The sequence below is a fragment of the Dermacentor andersoni genome, chromosome 2 (assembly GCF_023375885.2).
Source record: "Dermacentor andersoni chromosome 2, qqDerAnde1_hic_scaffold, whole genome shotgun sequence".
Lineage (NCBI taxonomy): Eukaryota > Metazoa > Arthropoda > Arachnida > Ixodida > Ixodidae > Dermacentor > Dermacentor andersoni.
This window is the reverse complement of record NC_092815.1, coordinates 20792502-20819293: the sequence shown is the minus strand read 5'-3', so window position 1 is coordinate 20819293 and position 26792 is coordinate 20792502. Positions and strand designations below refer to the sequence as shown.

Below are 26792 nucleotides of genomic sequence, written 5' to 3'. Positions count from 1 at the left end.
AGTAACAGCAACGGGAACGGCCACTGCATCATATTTTATGGCAATAAGAACACCGCCTCCCTTTCGCTGAAGCCTGTCAGTACGAAAAAAAATTAAATTCTGTACCGCTGACCAAGATACAGTTGTCAGGAACAGTATCATTCAACCAGGTTTCGGTAAGAGCCACTATGGAAGCTCAACAGGAATCTATCAATGAAGATAGTGGGACAGTTTTTGGGAGAGCACTTCGTATATCTGTGTACAAAAAGCCAACATCACTTGAGGCCAATTGCGCTTTGTGTAAAGAAGGTACTAATGTTGTGGCGGAAAAGCATGTATTAGTGCGTCATTCGGTCTGGTCATTTATAGCAGTTACATTTTCTGTGCCCCGTTCGTTGGTGTTAAGACGAACTCCGCAGTTGTTGTCAGAGTCCTACACGTACACATCTTTATTCATAAAGAGCTTAGTGAAAACGAGCTTAGTGCGATCACCTTCTTTCTTAATAATTTTAGTGAACTGTAAGAGCTGTCGGCGTTTTTCACGAACAGGGGCTGAGTAATCTCGGGAGATACTAAGTGTTGTGTTCTTTAATTTGATGCTCATCTTTAAAACAGAGTCAACCTCTTTCTCATTAAAAAACTTTGCTATAATTGGTGATTTCTTATCTGCCGAAAATGCGCCTAGTCTGTACGCTCTCGCAATGGTGTTCACAGTTAGCTCGAGATTATCGGAGCGAAATTCACGCACAAGTTTTTCAGATTGCTGCCACGTTTCCGCTTCTTCGGTATCATCAATTCCAAAGAACAGAACATTGGTACGACGGGAGCGGTTCTCTACATCATCAATTTTGTCTTGCATGGCCGAAAATGTTTTTTCGTAAGACTGGGGAACCTGCGCACAAGCTTCCACGCCAGCCTGTGACTCAAGTGCAAGAACTCGCTTTTTAAGTATGTCCACTTCATTTTGCACGGTAATCTGCATGGTCAAAACTTTGTTGACAGAATCCAAAAGCTGTGCGTGGCTTGATTCAATGCGAGTAACTGCATCAAGAACAGAGTTCAATTTCTCTTCTGGCGCTTTAGTCTTTGGCCCCGGGTTTTCCTCAATATCCCCGCTAAGCAGTAACATGCTCCAGATACACAGCACTGCTTCACGAACACGTTTCAAATAACCAGGGGGCCACGATACTGCCATCAAGCGTACATCATCACTCCCGAAGTTGCACGACGTGCAATAATTAACCTGAAGGTACATAATTGATGAGTGCGCTGACACGGGAGCAGTGCCGCAGCCCAATGCGCCGAGCATGTGAGCAGGCTTTTGAAGGGGTAACAGCTATAAGGGAAAACAAAACTACGGTTTTTATTATTAGAAACAATAAAGTGATAATGAAGTACGTTTAGGAACCAGGATGAAAGCGACACATACCATGAAGTTCGCGTTAGAAGTTGCGACCGCTGGTGCGTGACTGGTGTTGACGAACTGATCATGCTTACTGAGCAGAAAATAGCACGAGCAGTGCAGTTACACAATGCCTCCCGCAGAACATCGCGATCAGCCGCACCGGCATGGTGGCAATGGCGCTAGGCTGTCGAGCACGGCTACAGGGTACTAGAATCTAGTACGCTGTAGCAAGACCTCGCAGTTTAGTAAGCCGTACGCGGCAAATCTGCTCTCTGGTGGCAGTGGAATTCTGAGACACACATTCTCTCCAAAATTAGCACGTGCCACTGTGACAGAAGCGGTATAGAAGCCTTAAATGTGTGTACGTAAGTCTTGTTTTTCTCTATGCATGCGCCCCCTCATCGACATTCTTCCTTCGACAGGCACCATATATAGCCTTCGTCCTCAGTACATCGCTGCGTCGACGTGTCACATTGCGCGTCCGCCTTATTTTGCGTTTACATTTGCGCATTGCTTGTGAATGGCGTAGTGCATAAACAGAGGCATTGTATGGAATTACAGTTTGCCACCTCTGCCGGTGCATGAACTTAAACATTACATGGGAGTACTCGTTGCAAAAGTATGAAGATACCTATAAAGAAAGGGGTCAGACAAGGAGACACAATCTCTCCAATGCTATTCACTGCGTGCTTAGAAGAAGTATACAAGCTATTAAACTGGGAAGGCTTAGGAGTAAAGATCGATGGAGGATACCTCAACAACCTTCGGTTTGCCGATGACATTGTTCTGTTCAGTAACAATGCAGGCGAGTTACAACAAATGATTGAGGAGCTTAACAGAGAGAGTGTAAGAGAGAGATACTGAAGGTTAATATGCAGAAGACAAAGATAATGATAAATAACCTGGCAAGGGAACAAGAGTTCAAGATCGCAAGTCAGCCTCTAGAGTCTGTGGAGGAGTACGTTTACCTAGGTAAACTAATCACAGGGAACCCGGACCATGAGAAGGAAATTCACAGAAGAATAAAAATGGGTTGGATCGCATATATACGGCAGACATTGTGAGCTCCTGAATGGGAGCTTGCCGTTATCATTGAAAAGGAAAGTATACAATCAGTGCATTTTACCGGTGCTGACGTACGGCGCAGAGACTTGGAGGCTGACAAAGAAGCTTGAGAACAAGCTAAGGACCACGCAAAGAGCGATGGAACGAAGAGTGCTAGGCATAACTTTAAGAGACAGAAAGAGAGCAGCTTGGATCAGAGAGCAAACGGGCATAGACGATATTCTAATAGACATTAAGAGAAAGAAATGGCGCTGGCAAGTCATGTAATGCGCAGACTAGATAACCGTTGGACCATTAGGGTAACAGAATGGGTACCAAGAGAAGGGAAGCGCAGTAGAGGACGGCAGAAGACTAGATGGAGTGACGAAATTAGGAAATTTGCGGGTGCTATTTGGAATCTGTTGGCGCAGCACAGGGGTAATTGGAGATCGCAGGGAGAGGCCTTCGTCCTGCAGTGGACATGAATATGATGATGATGATGATGACGACGACGACGACTAGTTGCAAAGAATACACACGCACGCACGCACGCACGCACGCACACACACACACACACACACACGCACGCACGCACACGCACGCATAACTGTAAGCACCGTACTTTGTCATATAGCTTGACCGCTTCACTAAACCTTCGCTTCACATGGATTCAAACACTTACGTTGTGTGTGCATACGCAGGTCAACTTGCTCCGACTTATCACAATTAATGCAGAGTTTCCATTAAGGCTCCCATCGTAGGGCAGACAGCGTCTTTTTCTAGCTATATGTGCTTCATGTTAAGGACACTTCGGGACGCGTAGGACACTGCGCGGACACAAAAATATACATATCTTCGTAATGTATTGTAAACGTGGTGACGTGAGGAAATTTGCAGTATGAATGCCAGGGGAACAGCACGCCCCATTGGATTAATATCCGTCAGCAGGGTCATACAATCGAGTCAACGATTGATTTCGACTAACCTAAACTATTCATCTACTGCAACCTACAGAACACGCCGCACTTTACAATTAGCAGTCATCATTAAACTTCAATGCAATGATGTCATCAGCCATGCGACACGAAAATAAACAGGTTTCCAGCCCCTTCCTATGGTCGTTACAGGATATTAAAAAGTGTTCGACTGAGTAAAAAAGGCCCCCATCGCGTCTGCGAGAAGTGGGGGGAGTGGGCTACCTGTCTAGGCACGCTGCGATCGGCGTAAGGGCCGAAGGCCGAGCCACTGTGCAAGACGAAGCGGCGCAGGTCCATCAGCGTCCCCTGCGCCTCGGGGCTCAGGAGGTGCAGCGCCAGCGACGTGGCCCCGGAGCCGGCTCCGGCGACCACAATGCAGCCGGGGTCGCCATCGAAGTCGTCGATGTACGAGCGCACCCATTCCAGCGCCATCCGCTGGTCCAGCAATGCCAGGTTCCCAGGCTCGTCTTCGTCGCTGCCGTCATCGGAGCCGATGAAGGCGAGCGGACCGACACGGTAATTGGGAACCACCACTACCACGCCGCCAAGCGCCGATAGGTACCTGCGCGTATCACAAAATGGGCACGTCCTCTGTGCGAGCTACCTCTTCTCCGGTGGCGCGAGATCTTCCTCTAATGTTCTCAAATTGCGAGTGCCAAGTACAAGCTCGTGCCGTCGTCAGCAGCAAAGGGCGGTGACACGCCAGTGGCGGTAATGGCTCGCCTAACTCACTCTTCACTGATGATTTGTCTTGTCGCGAGCCGTATGAAGCTTTTTCATGGTAGTGATGCACGGAGGAGGAATGGTTTCTGCACTAAAGGCCGGAAGAATGTTATCTCCTCCTCCAGCGTTCCGGGAATCCCAGATTGGCGAAGAATAACGAGATGATTCGTATGAAAGCAGCAGCACCAGAACAGCAGGAAATGAAGTGCGGTCATTCCCCACCAAGATTCGGACAGGCTGCGTCATCGAAATTTCATTATTAGTCGGGCAGTTGATAGTGCCAGAGAACATATGTTCTGGTCAGTTATCGCTAACCATTGCGGTCACTCTCCATAGGACAGTCAATGCGGCAATATTGAATGCAATAGGCGACCGTAACTAACGCCTGTTAAGTGTACCAAGGTACCTTTCCTGTGCAGCAATAGCGTTGCACATGCGTAATAGCCTGTGCTAGGACGGGATGATGGGAAAATGTGATTCCAATGTTATTCATACTAGCCTTTGTCAGTGTTCTGAGCTTACGTTCCGTAGCTCACGTTACTAATAGAATTGGTTAGTTGTGAACGATGGACGATAAAAAACTTATTTAATTGAAAGAAATGTATTTCTGCACTACAACGCCCCTTAATGCATTTTACAGGATGCATGTTCTGTAAGAATAACCACGCTGTTATGCCAAAAACACAAACTTTAAAGATCAATCGGCCGAGCTGGCTTGTCAACATAGCCATGCTTCACTATATTCCATAACGGGGAGCAGTTCAGCCATGCGATTGCCTGTCCGAAGCACCGGTACGCGACCTGCTTTCAAGGAGCGTCGCATAGGTCAGAAAGCCCGTCTGACCCCATCCGCCTGACAGCTTACCATTACAGGCATATCGCACATAAAGTTTTCCGATCCTACGCGCAGTTTGTTGACCATGCCATGTCTAGGAAATAAGCCGAATCGGCGGCCTGGAACGCCGACCCAACGAGTTGGGTGTCATAAGCGAGAGCACTCAGTCCACGGGTTCGTGGTGGTGATTGCAAAAGAAGGAAGGAGAGCAGCGGTTGCGCCAACTCAGCAGGTGCAGACGACGTTCTGAAATTTGAATCCGCAGGGCCACTTGTCAACTTAGGCAGGACAACAGCATGCCAGCAGGAGCTTTGCGCGATGCAAATGCGACGACCTCTGGCCTCAACACGCATCCCTTCGGCTCCGAATTTGTAAAATCTCGCCCATTAAGAGCCACCTCCACCAAGGCAGCGCGCCAGGCCCCTCCATTTCTGCATTACACACGTGCACAATTTCAAGGTGGTCATTTTAGGTTTAACCGAGTTCGACTAAAAGAATACCGAGATGGCATTTTTTTATTTAGTTATTTTTGCGTTGAGGGGTATTCCTGGACCTCGAAATCCTAGTAAAAATACTGTTACGCCTCAGAGCACCCTAAATAAATTTCCCGGGAAGAGCATGTGTCATGAAGTCATGTCACGTGGTCACTTGACGTAGTCATGGGCTACAATGTCACGTCTAAGGCAGTCACGTGGAAAGAAATCCGACGTTTTGGAACTCGCTGCGGCTCCCGGATGTAACGGCACATAGCAGACGATTAAGTGTACACTATAAAACAAAGCTACATTGATTGATTGATTGATTGATTGATTGATTGATTGATTGATTGATTGATTGATTGATTGATTGATTGATTGATTGATTGATTGATTGATTGATTGATTGATTGATTGATTGATTGATTGAACAGTATATTCTACAAGTCTAGTTTGCATACACGTTTCTCATGCGCTGTGTATTATATCTCAATGTATACTTGCCGTTGCCAAGTAGCGGCACGCGCCTACAATAACGGAAGCGAGTTAAAAATTTTGAATACCTGCTGCCGTTGCTTAACGACTATGCATGGTGTTGCGCTGCTAAGCACGAGGTAGCGGGATCGCATTTTGGCCGGGGCAACCGCATTTCGATGGGGGCGAAATGCAAGAACGCCCCTGTCCCGTGCATTGAGAACACGTTAAAGTCCCCCACTACGGCGCGACTCATAATCAAATCATGGTTTTGGCACATAAAACTCCAGTATTCATTTCAATTAAAAACAAATTTGTGTTCCTGACATAAACCTTCATGGCCCTGTAGTCAAATGTAACCTCAGGCCTGCCCGGAGCACATGCTGTGTACATACAAATCAGGCCAGACCAACCTCACAGCACGCGAATCCTTTGGTTCGCGCGATAATTTGCTCACCTTGAAGTGGTCGCTGCTCTTCACGCAAGTTCCCATGCGCAGAAAAACTAGTGTCTTCTTTAGCATATGTGAAATGGAAAGTAAGCAAACAATGTTCATTTTCCTTGCGCTATGTACTGGGAGACACTAACAGGAACGAAACTAAGACTGGTTGTAAAGAAGACACGAAGGGACACGAGGGAGCGCAAACTACCAACTGATTTATTGTCAGATCAAAGCACATATTTAAACGAACACAAGGGTGCATTTCGACAGCGTGAACTATATAGTTCACGCAGTCGTGTTCCCACATTTCTGCTCGCTATTTTCTATTAGTGCGTGCTGCGCGTGCATGCATGTGTGAGCAATGCCTATGTCCCTGCTAGTGTCTTCCAGTACACAGCGCCAGGAAAATGATCAATTGCACATTAACTGGCCCTTTCATCGCTCTTCCATAAGCAAACAATAAGTGAGCGCTCTTCTCTCGCTCTTTGACAGCTTCAAACTTTCTGCCCTTCGGCGTCTCAGAATTGGAATTTATATATATATATATATATATATATATATATATGTATATATATATATATATATATATATATATATATAGTCGACACCTTTTCTCAATGAAGGTGACGGATGCAGGAAACACTGTGATCGCGTCTTCTACGCTCCCTGTCTGTTCATCGTTGTCGCCCTGTTCAGGATGTCTGGCGTATTAATATTCGCAGGCGGGACGTAACCAAGCAAGCAAGCAAACAAACAAAGACTAAACTTTCGCTTCTGGTGCAGCTGTTGCGCTGACACACGAGTTACCTGCCATCGTATCTGGGCTCGCTGTTGGACCCCTCCTGGAAGCCACCGCCATGGAAGAAGACGATCACGGGTCTCTTGGGGCCGCGCTGCTTCACCTCGCCCGAGTCTGACGTCGTGCTGGAGTTGCCAGACTCCTGCGCAACATAGGATTCGCCAACGGCATGTCAGATTACATAGCAGCGAAGCTACTCGCTGCGGGACTGAGTCTTAGTGGTCTCAGTCAAGTTAGAAAAATAATTTCGTCTATGGTGTCGAGGTGCACAATACACCCTGTATTCGTGCACTTGCGACGTTCGCGGACGCTGTTGCACCATTATATTTGTCCCTTAAATAAATTCTTACGTTTTTAGGTACCTTCTGTTTGCAATTTTCACGTTTCCACTATTATATATTTTGCAGCAAGCGTTCATGCATTCTTTAGGTGCTCCTTTATTTGTGTTCTTCACTTTGTTTCTGTTGTGATAATTTCTCTCTGATCAATATCAACGCTGGCAAAGTCGAAATTCCCTCGGACATTACGCCAGCACATGTACCGCACATATGAAATATTGTGGCTGTTTTCTTACACGCGGCTTCACAGAGACATTCCCCTCCCCAAGCCCGGTTTATCGCAGGTCATTGAGCCTGTTCAAGTGCAATGTCGAGTCACCGCATCAGTGTCAGTTGCCCGTTTTATGGCCTCCGATGTCGGTTAGTGAACTGCGGTTGACGACGCCACGGCCACATCCCTACAACTCCAGCCGCAATTTCTGTAACGGCAGCTACGCAATGCAGGATCCTAAAGTAGACTCACCACAATTACCTATAGAAGCTTAGACCATATGCCTATTTTAGAATTTTTGTTTTGTGCAGTTTCGTAACACTCATTAGAATCGGGTGTTCTATTTGGTTATATAATTATTCAGTGTTATGTAAGCTCAATTCGAGGAAGCGCCATACACGCAAATGACCGACCTTGCCGGTAGACAGGGTAATGAAGCTAGGTCTGCACGCTTTGTCACCCGCGAGTGGGCAGTGCCCCCACCTGAATGAATCAACAAAACTGTGCAGCATGGGGCGTCAATTCGCGGCGCTAGTAATCACACTACGGCTCCTGTCTCGTTTAAACGAGTTAGGCTATTTAACCTTTAAAAGAATACCCTCCCAGAAGATTGACCTATATGTTTTTCTTTTCTTCTTTCTTTCGGTTACGAAATGAACGCGGACTAATCGGTAGGGGCGCGTTTCATATCTGAATGATATTTGCGTTGAAGGATGCATATACCTCGCAGGCTGTGCCAGCGCCGGCTTTATTAGGCTCGTACAAGCACGCCATTTTTTTAATATCTCTCCCGAAACATCGATGTTGCATTGCAAATTTCGCTTCTATTCAGGAAAAATTTTCTCGTCATATCTTGCAGTGTATTTTATCATCAACTATAACAACCCAATTAACATGGTTAGGTGTGTAAAATACTCACCGTGTGGGGAACCCAGATGTTGAGATGCAGGCAGTCCTCCGAAGGCTGTTCGCGGGCGTCCAACACACCGGATGCTGGCGGTGTGACTCTACTGGTACCACGGAAATCCTCTTCTGCCGTTTCTGAGACGACGGCGGCGACCACAGACGGCAACGAAGTGGGCTGGGCATCGGACGTCGATTGATCCCGGCCACTAGTGGTCGTTGCTGTCTCTTCGTATGTCGCCGTAGTCGAAGAGAAATTGGCCGAGGAGCTGCCGTGCTTCCGCTGTATGCACGGGGGACCCCACCGGCGGGCGCTCAGCCTGCGGGGCAACGAGCGCGCCACTGGTCTGCGGAAGCGACTCGAGCCCGCCGTGCTTTCGGCGAATGGTATGCCCAGGAACTCCACGACCTGGACGCCTGAGCGAACGCGCAAGATTATGTCGCGCGTGCGTCCCGCAGCACCACGGTGCTGGGATGCTACGGCGGTGTCCCATGCGCCGGCTTACCTTCGACCATGACGGCCCTGCCTTCGATCTGCGATTCGTGTGTCTGAACCACGTAGGCGGGTCTCTCCTGCCGGTTCTTGTACGCCACCACGAACGCCACGAACGTCACCAGCGTCACCACCAGCGTCACGATCGGCAACAGCTTCAGCAGCTTGCTGCGGTCGCAATGCACACACTTCACAATGAATACCGCCAGAGAGCGCGTGTTCTTTATGCACCCAGAGTATTATGCGTGTCTTTCCGTCATTTGCAGGTATCGGGTACTTGATTAGCGAAGTTTCATGATGTTAGCACCAAGAACATTTCAGAACAAAAGGGCATGCATTAGAGTACCTTTTTGTATAGTTTTGACATACGTTTGATACAGAGGGGTTCTAAAAAGACAAATTGATCAAGACACCCTGGAAGTGCAAGTATGTTGCTTCTTTCTTCTTTATTTTGCCACCTGTTGCGTGTGTTACCCGCTTAATAAGAAAATTCCTCATAATTCAAGCGTCAACGATACATTAAAGCTTACTATCGCAATGGCACCAACTGCTGGTATGACCGCGACTCAGATTGACCTAATTGAAACCATGTGGTTGCTTTTACAGACGGGAACAAATGTTTGTGCATACACGTTCAAGCTGTTTTAATCGGGTACTATATTCATGCTTATTCTTTCTTGCATCTTCATTATATAAACACTGTAAGCGGCACGCACGTCATATCCTTCAGAATGACAGGAAACCAACAATAAACGGAATGTTACCGAGGCATGGTTCGATTTTCGACCAATTATATATGATGTAATACTAGCAACATAGTTAACGAGCAGCCATAATGCATAGAAGCATCTTCTTAGACTTTGGCAGGGGGCATAAAAATACGTTGTAAACTCCGTACCGAGGACGTAAATACCGCATACATGAGAGTACAAATGTCGCATTTTGCGGTTAATGACAGAATAATACCATTTGAACAGTGTCCTGACAGGCACGACTACCAAATGTCATTTTCTGCTAGTATGGTAACGAGGTAGGGACATTCTTGAACCGAATAGCGGTCAATTTAGAGCAAGCCAATTAGTATGCTTGGAAGCTCGAGGCGGGCAGCTGGGTTCGTTCTTGCGACTCTTTTAGAGACAGCAAATTCGACTAAGACCTGGGCTATACGGCGCAGCATGCTATAACCAAATGGGACCAAGATGGCTACCAACCACACGCTTCAGAAACTTTGCAGTGATTTCGCAGGAACGGGCCAGAAGCTTTTGAAAGCACTAATTAAGCGATATCTAGGAAATGAGAGGATCCTTTCGTGCAACCACGAATATAACGGACGAGGAAACCAAAAGTTAGATGCATCAATGACGAAGGCGGGGCGTTTCGCGGCAGCGCAAGCAGCGAAGCGGAATACGGCTCCGGGACCGGATTAAATAACAAACGCTATCCTGAGAAACGTGAGCGATGAAAAAAGTTTGGGAGTCTGGCACATTCCCACAGAGCTGGAAGGAAGCTAAAATAATCCTAGTTCCGAAACCAGGCAAAGCACCTACTCTTCAGTCCCAGCGACCAGTACCTCTAAAGCCATGTATGGGAAAACTCTGCGAAAAAGTAATACGTTTGCGACTAAGCGTCCACATGCACGAACACCGTACGTGTTTGGTTTCAGAGAGGGCCTGTCCACCTAAAATGTATTCCTCTTACTAAAGGAAGAGGTCATGAAGAACATACCTCAAGGAGGAGAGCACCTAGCCCTGGCACCAGATCTCAAGAGCGCTTTTGACACAATGGTTCATGACACCGTCCTATCTGAATTAAACGAGATTGGCTGTGGCATGAAGATCTAAAACTATGTCAAGTCATTTCTAACCAATTGCGCAGCCACCATCGGTCTTGGTCAGACGAGATAGGCCACAGTCGATATGCCGAAGAAAGGCACACCGCAAGGCGCAATACTATCACCCTTTCTATTCAACATAGGTATTAATAAACTCGCTAAAGTCTTAGATCAGATACCCAACTTAGGGTGTGCTATATACGTCGATGACATTACGCTGTGGATAACATCCGGTTCTCTCGGCCAAAAAGAACAAACGCTGCAAAGGCAGCCGAGGTAATCTCGGATTTCGCCCTGAGCAGTGGCATGGAATGCGCCACGGACAAATCTGAGCTTATAAGGCTACATGGACGGAGATACAAAAGTAACTGGACCATAGGCATTTTGCTGGGTAATCAAAGCATCAACGAAGTTCAGAAAGCGAGGATTCTCGGCTTTTGGCTACAGAGCAATGTCAAAAGCTGATCAGACCTTCAAGACCTTAAGAGTAACAATAAAACATATTCCGTATGATACATAGAGTAATAGGAAAGGCTTTGGAGAAACCGAGACGCTTAGACTCACACAGGCCCCCCCCGTAGTGAGCCGACTAACATATAGTCTACCATAGCATGAGCTCAGTAAAGATGAGTAGCGGCAGGCAGACGCCATGATAAGGACATCCTACAAAGTGTCACTGGGTCTCCCAAATGGGACACCCACGGAAAGGCTACTAACTCTAAGCCTGCATAATTGCTGAACTGCGGGTGGCAGTGTGGATGTCGCAACGGAAGCGCCTCAGAAGCTCCCAATCGGGCAGAACAATATTAAGCAGGCTGGGCTTACCCCAGCACCCGCAGTACACAAACGAAGACTTAACGTAACTACCAACTTAAGTGAGGGCGAACATAGCAGTTTTTCCCATCCCCAAAAACATGAGCCCCCGCCGACAAGCGCGAGTCCATAATCTGCAAAAACAGTATGCGAATAATTGCGAGGTGGTCGACGTGGCATACTGTGAGAAAAACAGACAAGTACTGGCGGAAGTAGGTAAGGACAGCGAAATGGTCTCATAACCTGCGAAACTGCAACCACTAAAGCGCCAGACACGACAGAGACGATGGCGATTGTCCTGGCTTTCCAGGCCGAAAACATATTAGGCTCACCCTCGGTAGTAATACAGACTCCCAGGAAGCATACCGCCTCTTTGTGATAGGGAGAGTTCAGTGGCGAGTTCAGAAAATCCTAAGGGATAAGATAGTCCACCAGCACAAGCTGATTTGGTGCCCGGGCCATGAAGGCCTGGCATGCATCGAAATAGCGGATAGCGCAGCTCGCGAGCTTAACCACGGAGCGGCTACTCAGTCTCAACACCAATCCCAATATCAGTTTCCCGACAGACCGCGTGACATCCTAGAACACCAGCGTCGCCAGCGACAGGAATGCGCGCTCCTCCATCCAGATCTGGATGGCCGGGACTCGCACCATTTGCGTATATAATCCAGACAGACAGGTATCGTAATCTACGCCGTCTACACGCCATGTCTCCCTCGGACTACCCCAATATGCGTCCGTGGTGTGGAGGGAAGCAGGCCCACTCTCGGCCACATCTCGCCCTCCCCCCTCCTCCTTAAAATCAACAAACCGGCCCTGCCTGGAAATATCTTTCAACGAGAGCAATGGGAAACTCCGCTTGCCAGTGAGGACTGAGAGGCGCAAACAGCACTTCTTGGCCAGATCACAGATCAGGCGGGCAGAGGAAGCCAGTGGAGCCCTGGACTGAGTGTAGCTGACGGTAGCTGAGGGTAAGGTCACCCTTCTCCTTTTGCAATAATACCCCCTCCCTTTCCACCGCAGCGCCCTCGGCGCATTCTAATGTGTAATAAACGTGGGGCGCTATAACGTAAAACTATTCCAAACATTTCTATTCTAATTCTGCAATCAGCCCAGCGCGATTGGTCAAAAACATTTTTGGACCACCCCCACTTCACCTGTCTGTCACGCGACGTCACGCAAACCGTGATGGCCCCCATTCTTATATGACGTGTACACACTGAAAATGCATGATTTGACCGAACAAAAGAAAAATAGTTATTTCTGATTCGACCAGTTTTGCCATTAGCCCTCAGCTATTGGTCACAAGTTTTCCAGATGCACCCACTTCACCTTCTTGTCACGCGACGTCGCAAAACCGCAAAAACTCACCGCGTCAAAGTGACGTGTACGCCTGAAAGATGCATTACTATGCCGAACAAAACTGAATTTTCTTCTGAATAGCCGCAAGCTGCCCCGTTCCCAAAGGAATAGAAGATGGCTGCCGCCGATCGCTCAGGCACTGGCGACTCGCACCTGCCGGAGAGCATGGGTTTATTTGCGTATAATAAAGCTTTTTTGGGTGGCCGTATAACGTTTTCGAGCACTTTCGGCAAGTTTACGACCTCGTTCTGCCAACTCTTCTTTGCTGAGGATCCGTTTCAGCGTCATTCTTAAGCTTCCATTGCATGCTATCGCGATTTTCGACCATCCAGCACAAGTTAAGTAAGGGAAAGCAGACCAATCACAGACGCCGGCACGACCCTCTTGATCCGGTTATCGATTTTGAGTGCAGTTGCTCGGCCCCATCGAATCCCTCTCCACTTGAGCGTGCGCCTCGCCTCTTGTCAGCCAATTAAATAAGACAAGCAGCTCAGTGTAGGCAATGTTATTCGTTTTTCAAGCAAACAAAAGTGACCTCGTATGAACAAGGAGATCGTTTCATTGGTTTGTTTAGACAACCCTGGGGGTGACCGCTCGATGCTTGCGTCGGCGGTTACGCAAATTTGACGTCAGGAGAATGGAATAAAATCATATTGGAATAGCTTTACGTTATAGGGCCCGTGGTTTCATTCATTCATTCATTCATTCATTCATTCATTCATTCATTCATTCATTCACATACAAATTAGGCGTGCAGTTCTGAGTTGTGGCTATACTGCCTGCTTGCTTGTCGTAAGCCTCAATTACAGCTTGATACTGAAAATTGCTTCAGCAAGGAGCTCAATCCAACAAAGTCTGGTTCTGACTATTCTTTTTACTGTTATCTCAACAAACTACGGCACAGTATCTCCAGTGGACAGCCACGTCTGGACAGCCACTGAAACATCTGAAAGAGTGAAAGCGTGAAAGCGGTCGGAGAAAGACTCTGCGAACAACCCCTTCGGAACCCGTGTGTAATGGCGTCGCAATAACTCACTCTATTCGCTCGGCACCCGTGTTTCCGAGGTAGGTGTTCCGCTCGGACAGCAGGAACCTGTCCATGGAGCGAGAACGAGCGGTGGCCGTGCTCTCTGCAAGCTGCTGTGTTTGCCACGCTGCACGCCCCGCCCCGAGCTGAACCGGGCGGCACGCTCGATCTTCTTCTCCTCCTTTTTTTTAAATTTTGGCACGTGCCCACGAGTTGGGGATTGGTCGTGGTTCTCAGTGGAAACATAATATGAACTTCCTGCTTCCTGTTAATTTATTTATTTGTACTATTCCCATTTAATTAATAGTAAATATATGCGCGGCCATCGCCTTCTTCTTCTCTCCTCCCATTTACTAGAAAGCGAGTGGAATTTTCTTTTTCATAAAAAAAAGGAGTACAGGAGGGGCCGACGTGGACCACTCGCCTCTTTGGGAAGCAGAATATTGTTTTACAGCAAAACTGTTCAGGGCTAGTTTCCCCACTATCGTATCCGACCGCAGAAAAAACTATCATCATCAGCAATGGTTTGAAGGTCGTCGTCTTCCTGCAAAGCTGGCTCGTTGGCGCCCCTCGGCGTTCGCGCTCGTGCCATGACTGCTCCCGCGTTCGTCGTCGTCGTCGTCGTCTTCCGCAGCTGGCTCCGTTGGTTGCCGCTCGTCGTTCCAGCGTATATGAATTTCACTTTTCTGTCGTCGTAATGGGGAGGGGGGAGGGGCGCGTTGACGGGGGGTATGAGCCATTCGTTATCTTACGTGACGGACAGATTGCGGCAATGCCGGGAAAATGCTGCTAACCACGCCATCGAGCAAATTCGAGACAGACTGCGGGCATACCGTCACTGAGCTCGTTCTCTCCGTCGCAGCCGAACGTGTGTGTAACCTCATTAAGAAACACAAAGACGTAACCGATAATTGAGAAAGACTTTAATGAACCGTCGGGGTATACCCACTGATAAACACCGGGGCTGCACGTTTCAGCTTCGCTGGTTAACCATCTGTACGGAATGCTTGGGCTGATAGTTTTTGTTTCCAATTAGCGGCCGAATGGCAATCATCTATGAAGTGTATTATCATCCCTCCCGAAGAAGATGTGTCGTCAACGTGATGTGATGTACCGACACACAAAAAAAAGCATAACAAAACAAAAAGTCACGAGCCTGGCTTCTATATTACTGGCTGCCTAATTTGCTTTCAAAGATAGCTGCAACAGAGAAGCCGTCACTAATAATTTTACTCCGAAATGTCGAAAGAGGGCGAAAAAGGGCCTAAATCCGACCACCACTGTATCCATCTTTTATATGAGCTTAAGAACGGCTTATGCTTGCAAAAATATGCACTGTATTACATTAGTGCGCTATATTATGTATTTTGGAAATCAGCACGCAAAAGAAAATCTACCAGGACGGGTAAGTGCGGGCCTCTATTAATGCTCCGATATGCACAACCTGTTCGAGTAGACTTGAGAGGTTTATGGTCGGCCTTTAGTTGTATCTTAATTAGTATCTCGCTAAAATGTCTGAACAGATCAGTTTAGAATAGTTTAAGTCATTTTCTTTCCCATTATTACAGAGTGCAGTGGCAAGCTAAAAAATTAGGCCCTGGGATCTGCCGTGTGCCTAATTGTGGGCACACCCGGTGCAGAAACGGGAACATTAAAATCGCGCTCTTCAGCAGCACTATATCACAGAAACGTTTGTAAAATGACACTTGTGAGTAAAAGTAAAAGGACCAGCATTACCGTAAGAAAACCGGATTACTTTGAATACAATATTACAGGTAGCTTAGAAATGATTATCGTTGAATATTTTCAGCACATTTAAGAAAAGACGAGGCAAACATGACAGTGTAAGCGTTGGAAATATTCAATATTCCTGTCGAACTGTCGCGACTTTGATTTAAACAGTGCGATTGAGAACTTCAGCCTGAACTTTGATATGAAAACATTGTATCGCGCTCATTACATCAGTGATTAAACAGGCGTAAGTTATCAGGAAAATCAAATTGTACGAGAAAACCAACATGTATATACAATAAGCTCAATATAGCGTTTGTGAAAGAGGTGGTTCATCGATGAAGCAGTAACATACCGCGAACAGTTATAACGCGCAGCGCCATCCGATGCATTTTATTATTCGCTAGATATTGTCTCTGCGGCGTACATCCGCACCGCAGCTTCGCCCCAGGCATTCTGGTCAATTTTTATTTCCAATGCGCGTAGCCCCAGCTCGCCGCCGTCGCTCCTCGCTCACTCAGCGGTCGGCCCTCGTGGCAGGCCCTCGTCTGGCCGCGTGCTTGGTGGCAGGCCGCTTGCGGACGCCATTCGTCGCGGCGTCCTCGCGGGGCGTCGACGATCCTGCCTCCCCCGGAGAGCTGCGTGTAGTGCGGGAGAGGCTCACTTTAGGGCGCGCGCATCCCATTACGGAACGAAAGACCGGCATGCAGTGCTCGAAGTCACGTATGCCCATAATGAGGTTATCGCACGCAAAATTTGTAACACCAATCTGTCGTGAAATACGTTCAACAGTTTTCTAAGCATGACAATGGGTTCACGGAAACGTGGAGACGAAGTGGTCAACAGAGGTCGAGCAAGGACGAGCGTAGCTTGCTGCCAACGTTTACACAAGACTTGTCTTCATCAGAGTAAAACTCTTTTTCTGTGGCAGCACTTATTGTATAGCTCACTCTCCCCAGAAGCCAGGAGCTTAAGCGGGTACGATGGAAGCACTTCATGTGAGAGTAAGGAAATCGGAAATATTGAAAAGAAGATGGGGGATAAGTTATGATAGTGACGGGGGTATGAGCGTTATGCTGCACTTACTGAAATGTAGGGGTGGCGTAAAAAAATACGCAGTGAAGAGCGTTACGTGGGCTTAGCTTTCGCAGAAAAATAGTAAGTGAGCAGAGATGCCGTAGAGATGAATAATCTTTGCAACTGCCCAACCGCCTCTCGAGGCTTGCATAAAAGCATAATGCATCTCGCATAATGCATTGTGCGACCACTCTCCACGTGCAAGTGCTGTGACCTTGTCTTTGCCGCACATTTGCCACTGAAGCGCAGTCTTATTGCCTATACGACACGAATAAAAGCAGTGGCTCCGCTGATACAATGAAATGAAATTCTCTTGCACGGGACTTTTTGCCGTATTGTTAATGCGGCTCCCATCAGAGAGTATTATTTGATTTCGCTTAACGTAATAACGGAAGTGAAACCGATATACCCAATCTGGTGGTGTTTCTTTTTCTTGTTCATGTTGCTCATAACAACATGAACAATAAACATAAAGACGCACGTATCAAACATAAAGTTGCGGATTACAGAGTGCTGTGCGTAATAGATAAGCTGAACGTGACGCTCGGATGCGTTCGTAGGTTATCTCGCTTACCTTTCCACATCAGAGGCTGATTCTTGTGGTTCGGAAAGGCAACTAACAGACAGCTCGTGTGAATCGTTTGACGCAGTAGTTTATTGATGCTCCCGTTTATCGCCGCCACCAGTTATCCACCTAATTAGAAAATTAGGTGAATAATGTTACAGTAATTATCTATTGATTGATTAATTGAACAATTAATTAATCAATTAGGATATCATAAGAGGTACTCCTCAGTACAGGTATATCATCTGGTTGCGACACACAGTTGATGTCACTCGCGCAGGACGGGATGCTGTTTCGCGTGGTCTCCTAGGCAACGAGAGCACGCGTTGTTGAAGGGCGCCGTGGCGTAACCACGTGGCGAGCAAGCGCACCTTTCTTCTCCGGCGGACGGCAGCTCACTCGTCTCCTCCAGCGCCAACACAGTGAGCGCGGTTGCGGCGAGGTTGAGCTGGGTGGCGCGGTCCAACTCTTCGATGCCGGCGCGCGACTTGTTCTTATCGACGTTCTTCGTCGTCATCACGAAGCGGCAGTCGGTGAAGAAGAACATGACCAGTAGCACGGTCGTCGCGCCGATGCACGCACCCATGAACAGGTTGCAGCAAATGTTAAAAGCGCCGTACGAGCCCAGCTCGGCGATGTCGCCGCTCTGTTCCATCATAAGCACCTGTGTATGTGCGTGGAAAGGAGAAGGTGCTGCACTTCGCGACTATATAGGGTGGCCAATTGGGGCTACGCTGCGCCAAACTGGCTTTCCTGGGGCTTTCCCTGATTTTTTTCTTCTTTTCATTTATACAATACTTATGGCTCCTCCCATTACGTCGTCACTCTTTTCCTACATCAGACTATTTCTCGTCTTTGATTTCACAGACACATTTACATTTGGAACGGTAAGCACGTAACTGCAAGTTTCCGTGATTGTATCTGAAAGACAATTTTTTAACACAATTTGAAAGAAGAAAGTGGCTGTGTTAAAATTAGTTATAATGCGAGCCCTTATACATATAACTTTATATGTTTCGAGAAATGCCCGGCTGCCTTTAAAAAAGACGGTCGAATGACGCATTTTAACAGCTTTTGCAAAAGCTTTGGTGCGGCACATGAATTGCCCTCTGTTGGTATCAAACGCTATCCACATATGTAAATCGTCACTTACAGCGCAAACATAGACGGAGGACAAAAAGGACGACGTAGACAAGCGCTCGTCAGCGCTTGTCTACGTCGTCCTTTTTGTCCTCCGTCTATGTTTGCGCTGTAAGTGACGATTTATAACATGGAATTCCAACTAGCCCGTAGTCAAACCACGTATGTAGGCGGCATTGATCCAGCGAAATTCCCTGCAGCTGCATCGCATTTTCCAACCATGGCGCTCTCTCAAGCCCTAGGTGTAAGCGGTATTACTGATTTGTTCCGCCCAGTTGCAACGCGCTAGATTTTGCAAAAGCTTGGCGTTGTACCCCGGAATTCCTGGAATTAAATTAACCACTTTAGAGCCGTAGTTGTTGCGCCGAGGCATCACTCCTTGAGTGAATGGTTGGAGCAGACTTCGGTTCAATAAATTCCACTCAATCGAAAATTGCACTTTGACTTCACATAGCTTGCAAATTTACCGTTCCGATTAATTCGAAGAAATTTATTGCTTAGCCAGCCTCACCACATTTGCCTCCCTTTAAAACGACATCTGTTAAAACACGTCTGTTAACTTGGTGTTCATTTGTATTGTTACTCTCGTTGCCCCTGTTCCCCACGTACGATCACCTTTCAGTAAGAATAGCGCTGTGGGCGAGTTGGTTTAGGTACGTGGTGTAAAATTTCTGCAGCGCGAAGCACGGAAGTGCGGGAAAATAAAAGACAAGAAAGGACGATGGAAGAGGGATGGCAAGAGAATAACACGAGCGTTAACTACCTAGTGAATTTATTGTTCACAAAGCACACACATGCATATACACAAGGTGATATGGTTATTAAAGCCAGCGTCAGAGACACTAGTCACATTCAATCCTTGAAATCCTTCTTCCTTCTTCATGCTGCGGAAATTTTACACCATGAATCGCCTTTCAGTTGTGGCCCATTTACAAGCTCTCCAGCTGACCGTGCGCACAGTTCTAATAATGCCCTAAACGTATAAAAAAATGTAAATGAGTATTTCCTTGCCAAACGGGCTCCACGCATCTTTTGTATTTCTGTTGGTCTACAAATGACAAAATATTCGATATTTGATTTGATATTCTTAGGTAGTTTATCTCGACTGTTTATATCGGATTCGATTCAGAAATATTGCTATTCGACAACCCATATCAAGGTGCTTATGAAGTATGGCTAACGAAATGATGGATAATGAATCGATGGCTGACCGAGGATCTCTACCTGAACCTAACACTACAAGAGGATCTTGTGCACGAAGCACTGCAGCCTTCGAGATCTTTGGCAAAGATGCGGCGTTGCACTTTTTTGTTTGTTTTTTTTTTTTCTTTTGCTACGTGATAACTTTGTCGTCATCGGCAGCACCCGCACTTTCTTGTAACCCACGGTGAAGTGTTTCATTCGTTTACGTTGTAACAATGACGTCACTGGTGGACTCCGAGGAATACCGCACTGCAGTCGAGTGTCAAGCGTGGGCTTTTGTTTGAATTCACGCACAATCCGTCAGTAAACGTACAGTTCAGCACAATGCGTTGGCGGGCTAGTTGGTGCGAATCCATGAATACTTTGTTTAGCGCAAAGCGACAGAGACAAGAAAGACGACAGGACAAGGCGCTACTCTCAACTCAGCAATCTCTCTCTACTCTCAGCAATGAAAGTTGAACGAGGTATAGATAGAACACTATATATATACTCGTCACGTGGCTCCAAGTGACCTGACTTGTTTAGGGCGCCCTTGAGAGACAACGAGGCGTCCGTTTTCTGCACAGCTCACCTGCACGTCGCTGTGCATCTTGGAAGATTCTGCGATCCGGGTGTTGGTATAGGGGGGCGCCAACAGAGCCGGCCGCGCTCCGACTGCGGGGGCAGGGACGGGCGCCATGGCCACTGCGTGGGCAGGAACGGGCGCCATGGCCACTACGGGGGCAGGGACGGGCGCCATGGCCCCTGCGGGGGCAGGGACGGGCGCCATGGCCACTGCGGGGGTCGCCTTGACGGGGGCAGCGGCGGGCGCCACATTCAGCGCCGGGGCCTTCCCTGCGGCCCTTGGAGCGGCTGCCACCATGGGGACGCTGCAGTCTGGGCGTCGAGGCAAACGTTGAATCACGAATCGGCGGCTGGTGGCGACGGTTTCACGCGCTCTGATACTGCTGCTGCAGCTGCGCTCCCTCAGTACGAACGGCCCGTACACGCGGTGGAGGAAGAAAAGAAAGTTCAATGATAGAGAGAGAGAGAGAGTTGCTCTTTATAAGAAAAAGATTTTTGCCGGCGCGTGTACCACTGCTGGCATACTACTCTGCATAGTGATGGGGAATGGGATTAAAAGATTCCGGAGTAGTGCGAAAAAAGAAAAGAAAAAGAATTAAAACGAATCTATTTCCTTGGGGCAGAAACTTCTGCCGTGATAGGAAAATTGAAATCCTCTTTCCAAAGTTTAGATGTCGAATACCTACGTTAAACTATTATAGGCATCTGTCTGGCCTGGCGCACTCCTCCTTGAGCTCTTACTGTGGTGAGCTTGAGACAACGCACCACTTCTTCCTGTCATGTCGCCGTCTTTCATCAAAAAGAAAACATACTTTAGAAAGGCAATTTCATGGTGCTGGATTGTATATAACGATTCCTGATATTATATCTTTCGGAGCCTGTTTTCTGGGACACTATCATAGGAATGTTGGTTCAGCTGTTGCGAGATGCATTATTTAATCAGAACGATTCCTTTGCTAAATTTTAAAATTTTATCTCACTTTAGTCTTTCAGCTATTCAAAATTTTCAATAGTGCTTCTTTTTAGATTCCTTTAATCTTTTTTATTAGGTCACCAGATTCTCGGGCAATGCCCCATAGTGGGTATAAGCCACTCGTAGAGGCATACAAATAAACAAATATGAAATGCACAAGTGGACCTGATACTAATATTTACACGTGAGATGGCCGGTAAATTTAGGATTTCCTGTGTTATCACGGCTCACTGGAGACAAGAGCGGAGAGCGGTGTTTAATCGAGAGGTTTAGAGCAAGCGCTCAGTCCAGGCTTCTTCTCTAGCGCCTCGCTTGCACACACGAGGTCGTCGTCTTCATCGTCAACGTGGTTGGGATGGTGTCGAATTTAGATGGTGTCGCGGCATTTGCCCCCCTCCAGATGGAGCATCGTCCCGATGCTCGGCGGGTAGCATCCGGTGTCCAGCAAACGAGAGAGTGTCCATGTCATTCAGAAAAATAAGGTTTCATGCGCACCACGTGCACAGTCTCAGGCAGGTCCTGACGGCGCCTCGAGCAGGATAGGCAGTCAGGAACGGCTTTATAGTTGACGTCGCTAAGGCGTCGTAGAACCTTGTACGATCCGAAGTATCGGCGCAGAAGTTTCTCCGCGAGGCCTCGGCGGCGTACTGGAGCCCTAACCCAGTCTCTTTGGCCGGGCTGGTAGACGACGTATCGATGGTGTTGATTTTAACGTCGGGCATCACGGTCTTGGTGTCTAGCTATGCGAACGTGCGTGAGCTGTCTTGCTTCTTCGGCGCGCTCTGTAAAATCTGCGGCGTAGTCAGTCTGGGAATCGCTGGAATCATGAGGAAGCATAGCATCCAGCATTGTAGTCACTTCTCGACCGTGGTGGAGACTGAATGGCGTCATTCTTGTTGTTTCTTGCCGAGCCATATTATAAGCAAACGTTACGTAGGGTAATATTTGGTCCCAGTTCTTGTGTTCCACATCGACATACATGCACAGCATGTCTGCGAGAGTCTTGTTGAGGCGCTCTGTAAGTCCGTTGCTTTGCGGGTGATAGGCTGTCGTCCTTCTGTGTGCCGTGCCACTGAGGGTGAGTACAGTTCGCAAAAGTTCAGCCATTAACGCAGTTCCCCTGTCGGTTACATTGACCGCTGGAGCACCGTGCCTCAGGACGACGTTTTCGATGAAGAACTGTGCGGCCCCGGCTGTTGTGCTGCTAGGAAGTGCCTTGGTTTCAGCATATGGCGTGAGGCAATCTGTCGCGACTATGATCCACTTATTTGCGGAAGTACATATTGGGAATGGGCCCAAAAGGTCCATCCCAATTTGTGCAAACGGTGTTTCCGGCACTGGAACGGGGTGTAATAGTCCGGCAGGTTTCGTAGGTGGCACTTTTCGTCGCTGACAGTCAAGGCACGTTCGAACATAGAGCTTCACCTGCGCTGCGAGCCGTGGCCAGTAACACTTCTCTTTGATCCGTGCTAATGTTCTTGTGTAGCCTAGGTGGCCCGAGGTAGCTTCATCGTGACAGGCCTGCAAAATTTCATTGGGGAGAGTTTTAGGGACGACTAGTAGATATCTCTTCCCTGTTGAAAAGAAGTTCCTCCTAAAAAGAACACTGTTGCGTAGGCATAATGATGACAGGTGCCTTGAGAACAATCTTGGCTTTTTGTGGTGCGGCCTTCTAAGAAATCAATTAGTGACGTGAGCTCCTGGTCCTCTTGCTGTTGTTGAGAGATGGTGGATGCATCAACAACTCCTAAAAAGCCTGCGGATTCGTCATCATCTCCGCCTGACGACTCGATCGGCGATCTGGAAAGGCAGTCAGCGTCTAAGTACTGCCTTTCCGATTTATAGACCACTGTCAAGTCGTACTCTTGAATCCGTACGCTCCAGCGTGCCAAACGTGCAGATGGATCTTTCATGTTGGTCAACCAACAGAGAGAATGGTGGTCACTTATAACTTGAAATGGGCGGCCGTGTATGTACGGGCGGAACATGGTAACTGCCCGTACTAGAGCCAAGCATTCCTTCTCTGTGGTGGAGTGGGTGGAGCCCAAAAACTGTAGTTCTTCATAGCCAAATGAAATAATGAATCATTAAAGCTTTCCTATTAGACAGATTTCTTGCAGGTAATTGAACAATAAATCCAAAACCCGCCGCTGTTTTGAGGGCTTGGAATTGGACCTAAGGTGCTGGGTAACGTTAACGGACCGTCACAAGTCACGTCCATCTGTCGCTCAAAAAGTTGTCTCTCGTTGCGGCACGTGGGGCGTTCAAGTAATATGTGCTCCACTGTCTCTAAGCTGCGACAGTTATCACAATAGGGATTAATGGTACGCCCTATGCGGTACAGATAATTGTTTGTATATGCCACGTTCAGTCGAAGACGATGGTGCAAGTGTCGAGGAACTAGGCCTGAAAGTTTCGATCTCACTTCTGGGCCAATATAACGCAGAAAGCTACCTTGATGAAGATTCCAGAGACGGTCTTTTTTCTTGATAGGCTTTCTTTTTTTCATCTTCTAAACGTCGGCTTCAGTAAAAAAAAAAAAATCTGAAATTTCTTTAGAAGCATTAGTAGAAGCATGGCTGGACAGTATCCGCTTCTCTTTTAATGTAAATGAGAGCGTTGTTCTTGTTCCTCTGCAAGACCAAGTCATTATATCCCTTTCCTACCGTCACTCAACTATTCTGCAAATAGAAAAAGTCAGGTACCGTGCAATTATTTATGATGAAAATCTTGACGGACGTCCCCATATTCAACGCGTAACTGTAAAAACTTCCCGTGCAATTGATATATTGAGAAGGACAAACAATAATTACTGGGGCATGCGCATAGATACACTGATGATGATTTACCTCATGTATTTCCGACGTATATTAGTGTTCGGGTCCTTGCTTATAAGCTGCGTCCACTAGTTCTGCTGATTGGGAAGCTCTTTGCTTATGCTCAGGGGTAACAAAGTTTGTAGCAAACGCCGTGCTCTGCCAGGAATCATTACTGTCTTCATTAGAAATTAAATTTAAAATACTCACTGTTCAAACATTCATAACTCTTTATGGAGCTCTACTAAGAAGATCCCAGCCAATTTTTATTAATCTAACAGCTCCATTTCTCACAATTTCATGGCCTTGATTTCACACGCCACAGGTGATTATAACAGAATTGTTACTGAATCCATTAAATGTAGATAAAAATGATGTAACCACGGTAAGCAATATCGCAACTTCGTTAGCTATTACTTATGACATATACTCCAACAATGCAAAGCAGCTCATCTGGCATATTCTTAACGACTCACTCCAGGATCCCTTGAATCATCTCCACACAAACGTAATTTTGGCAACGGATACTTAGCTGTGGGAGGAAACGACCAGAGTTGGCATATTCTTTTTTTGTTAAACAAGTCCCTCGTATGGAAGTCGAAACGTCTTGGGGCGCTATAATGTAAAACTATTCCAAAATTTCTATTCCAATTCTGCAATCAGCCCTCCGCGATCGGTGAAAAACATTTTTGGACCACCCCCACTTCACCTGTCTGTGACGCGACGTCATGAACACTACGATAGCTTCCCATCTGATATGATGTGTGCCCACTGATTATGCATGATTTCACCGAACAAAAGAAAAATAGTTATTTCGGATTCGACGCTTTTTCACCATTAGCTCTCGGCTATTGGTCAAAAGTTTTCGTGCTCCACCAAATTCACCTGCCTGTCACCCGGCGTCACAAAACCACAACATCTCACCGCGTCAAAGTGACGTGTACGCGTTAAATATGCATTATTTACGCCGAACAAAACTGTATTTTCTTCTGAATAGCCACAGGCTACCCCTTTCCGAAAGGAATAAAAGATGGCTGCCGCCGATCGCTCAGGCACTGGCTACTCGAACCTGCCGGAGAGCATGGGTTTACTTGCGTGTAATAAAACTTTTTGCGTGGCCGTGTAACGTTTTTGAGCACTTTCGGAACGTTTACGACCTCGTTCTGCCAACTCTTCTCTGCTGAGCGCCGCGATTGTCGACGAGCCACCGTAAGCTATATAGTAAGGGAAAGCGGACCAATCACAGACGCCAGCACCACCCTCTTCATCCGGTTACCGATTTTAAGTGCAGTGGCTCGGCCCCATCGAATCCCTCTCCACTTGAGCAGGTTCCTCACCTCTTGTGAGCCAATTATATAAGACAAGCAGCTCAGTGTAGGCAATGTTATTCGTTTTTCAAGCAAAGAAAAGTGACCTCCTATAAACGAGGAGAGCGCTTCATTGGTCTGTTGAGACAACCCTGTGGGTGACCGCCTGATGCTTGCGTCGACGCTTACGCAAATTTGACGTCAGGAGATTGGAATAAAAACATATTGGAATATTTTTACGTTATAGGGCCCTTTGTTTCTTTTATTTTAATGTTCTTGGTAGGCATCCGTTTTAACCTTAAGAGAAATACATTGTTGAATCTAGCCTATTTCGATGTTAATCGTATTAATCGTTTATTTCTTCCCTCATTTCCTCATTTATATTTTATATGTAAATATTTTTCCGTTCTATTAGAATGACTGTTTACTGAAACGTCTTGGATTTTATCCACTTTAATTTATTCGTCAAAATTATGGATTTTAAAGTTTATTCCTTTAGCACACATATAAAATCTGCCCAACTTTTGGTCAATCCCCGTGAGTGAGTATGTGCCAAAATTTTAACGTCGTCTCCACCACCATCATCATCATCATCATCATCATCATCATCAAAAACATCAAAGGCGGAGGGACCGGCCGGGGGAGTATGCCTGTGGTCTATTAATATAGGCGAGCGAGCAAGCGAGCGAAGCAACTTTATCAGGAATGCCTGCAGAACGATTAGCCTTCCCCTGTAAGGGAGACGTCACTGTGACGCGGCCATGACTTCTACCCGGCGTGTGGCGCCTCTGTTCCGGCATTGGCCGCACTAGTCCCTTTTGTCGACCGTGCCTGCCCCTCTTTTGGGGTGGCAGACTCCTTCCGGTTTCGCTCGGTCGTTGCCTTTCGAGGGCCGCCGAGATCTGCTTGACGGCCTGGGCTTGGACATCTTGATGGTAGCACCTCGTTGCGGCCTCGAGCCGCGGCGAGATCGTTGTCATCGTTGACTCTTCGTGCGGATTCTTGGCACAGTCCCAAGGGATGTGAGCTGCAGTGGCTATTTTCTTTCGGCACACACAACAGAGGTCACTAACATAAACACTCGGACACACGTGCCTCATCAGCACCGGGGTGAATAACGACCCCGTCTGAAGTTGTCGGTATAACACCGCTTCCTTACGGGTCAAGCCCGGATGAGGTGGCGGCATAGTCCTCTCTAGTCTGTACCACTTCACAATTTCGTTGTAGGAGGTCATTCTGTCCTTCGTTTCCCACCACCACGACGGGTCGACCGCAGTAGCAGCG

General features: G+C 47.3%; 2 protein-coding genes across 2 annotated transcripts in view; both read right to left on the bottom strand.

The window, feature by feature from the left end:
* Window positions 1-14206, bottom strand: part of LOC126542768 (cholinesterase-like) — a 33974-nt gene extending 19768 nt beyond the window's left edge. Inside the window, exons 1-5 of the mRNA XM_072286113.1 lie at window positions 14142-14206; window positions 9113-9267; window positions 8623-9023; window positions 7163-7296; window positions 3628-3967 (exon numbers count right to left, since the gene is read on the bottom strand). Coding sequence (XP_072142214.1) covers window positions 3628-3967; window positions 7163-7296; window positions 8623-9023; window positions 9113-9267; window positions 14142-14206 — 1095 coding nt within the window. The remainder of the gene's footprint in view (window positions 1-3627; window positions 3968-7162; window positions 7297-8622; window positions 9024-9112; window positions 9268-14141) is intronic.
* An 837-nt stretch (window positions 14207-15043) lies between these two features.
* Window positions 15044-21181, bottom strand: LOC129387836 (uncharacterized). Its single transcript, XM_055077452.2, has 3 exons — window positions 20420-21181; window positions 17877-18169; window positions 15044-16501 (listed from the first exon to the last, which is right to left on the bottom strand). Exons 1-3 carry the CDS (start codon window positions 20708-20710, stop codon window positions 16381-16383), a joined length of 705 nt encoding a protein of 234 aa, XP_054933427.2. The 5' UTR covers window positions 20711-21181; the 3' UTR covers window positions 15044-16380.
* Window positions 21182-26792: the final 5611 nt, after the last annotated feature.

Excerpts from the sequence above, each read along its gene's own strand:
- LOC129387836 (XM_055077452.2), bottom strand. The coding sequence starts at position 20,710 with ATGGTGGCAGCCGCTCCAAGGGCCGCAGGGAAGGCCCCGGCGCTGAAT. Across the intron at positions 18,170-20,419 it reads AGATGCACAGCGACGTGCAG|GTGCTTATGATGGAACAGAG; the intron begins GTGAGCTGTGCA and ends GCACATACACAG. Across the intron at positions 16,502-17,876 it reads CCGTCCGCCGGAGAAGAAAG|CTCTCCGGGGGAGGCAGGAT; the intron begins GTGCGCTTGCTC and ends CACTACACGCAG.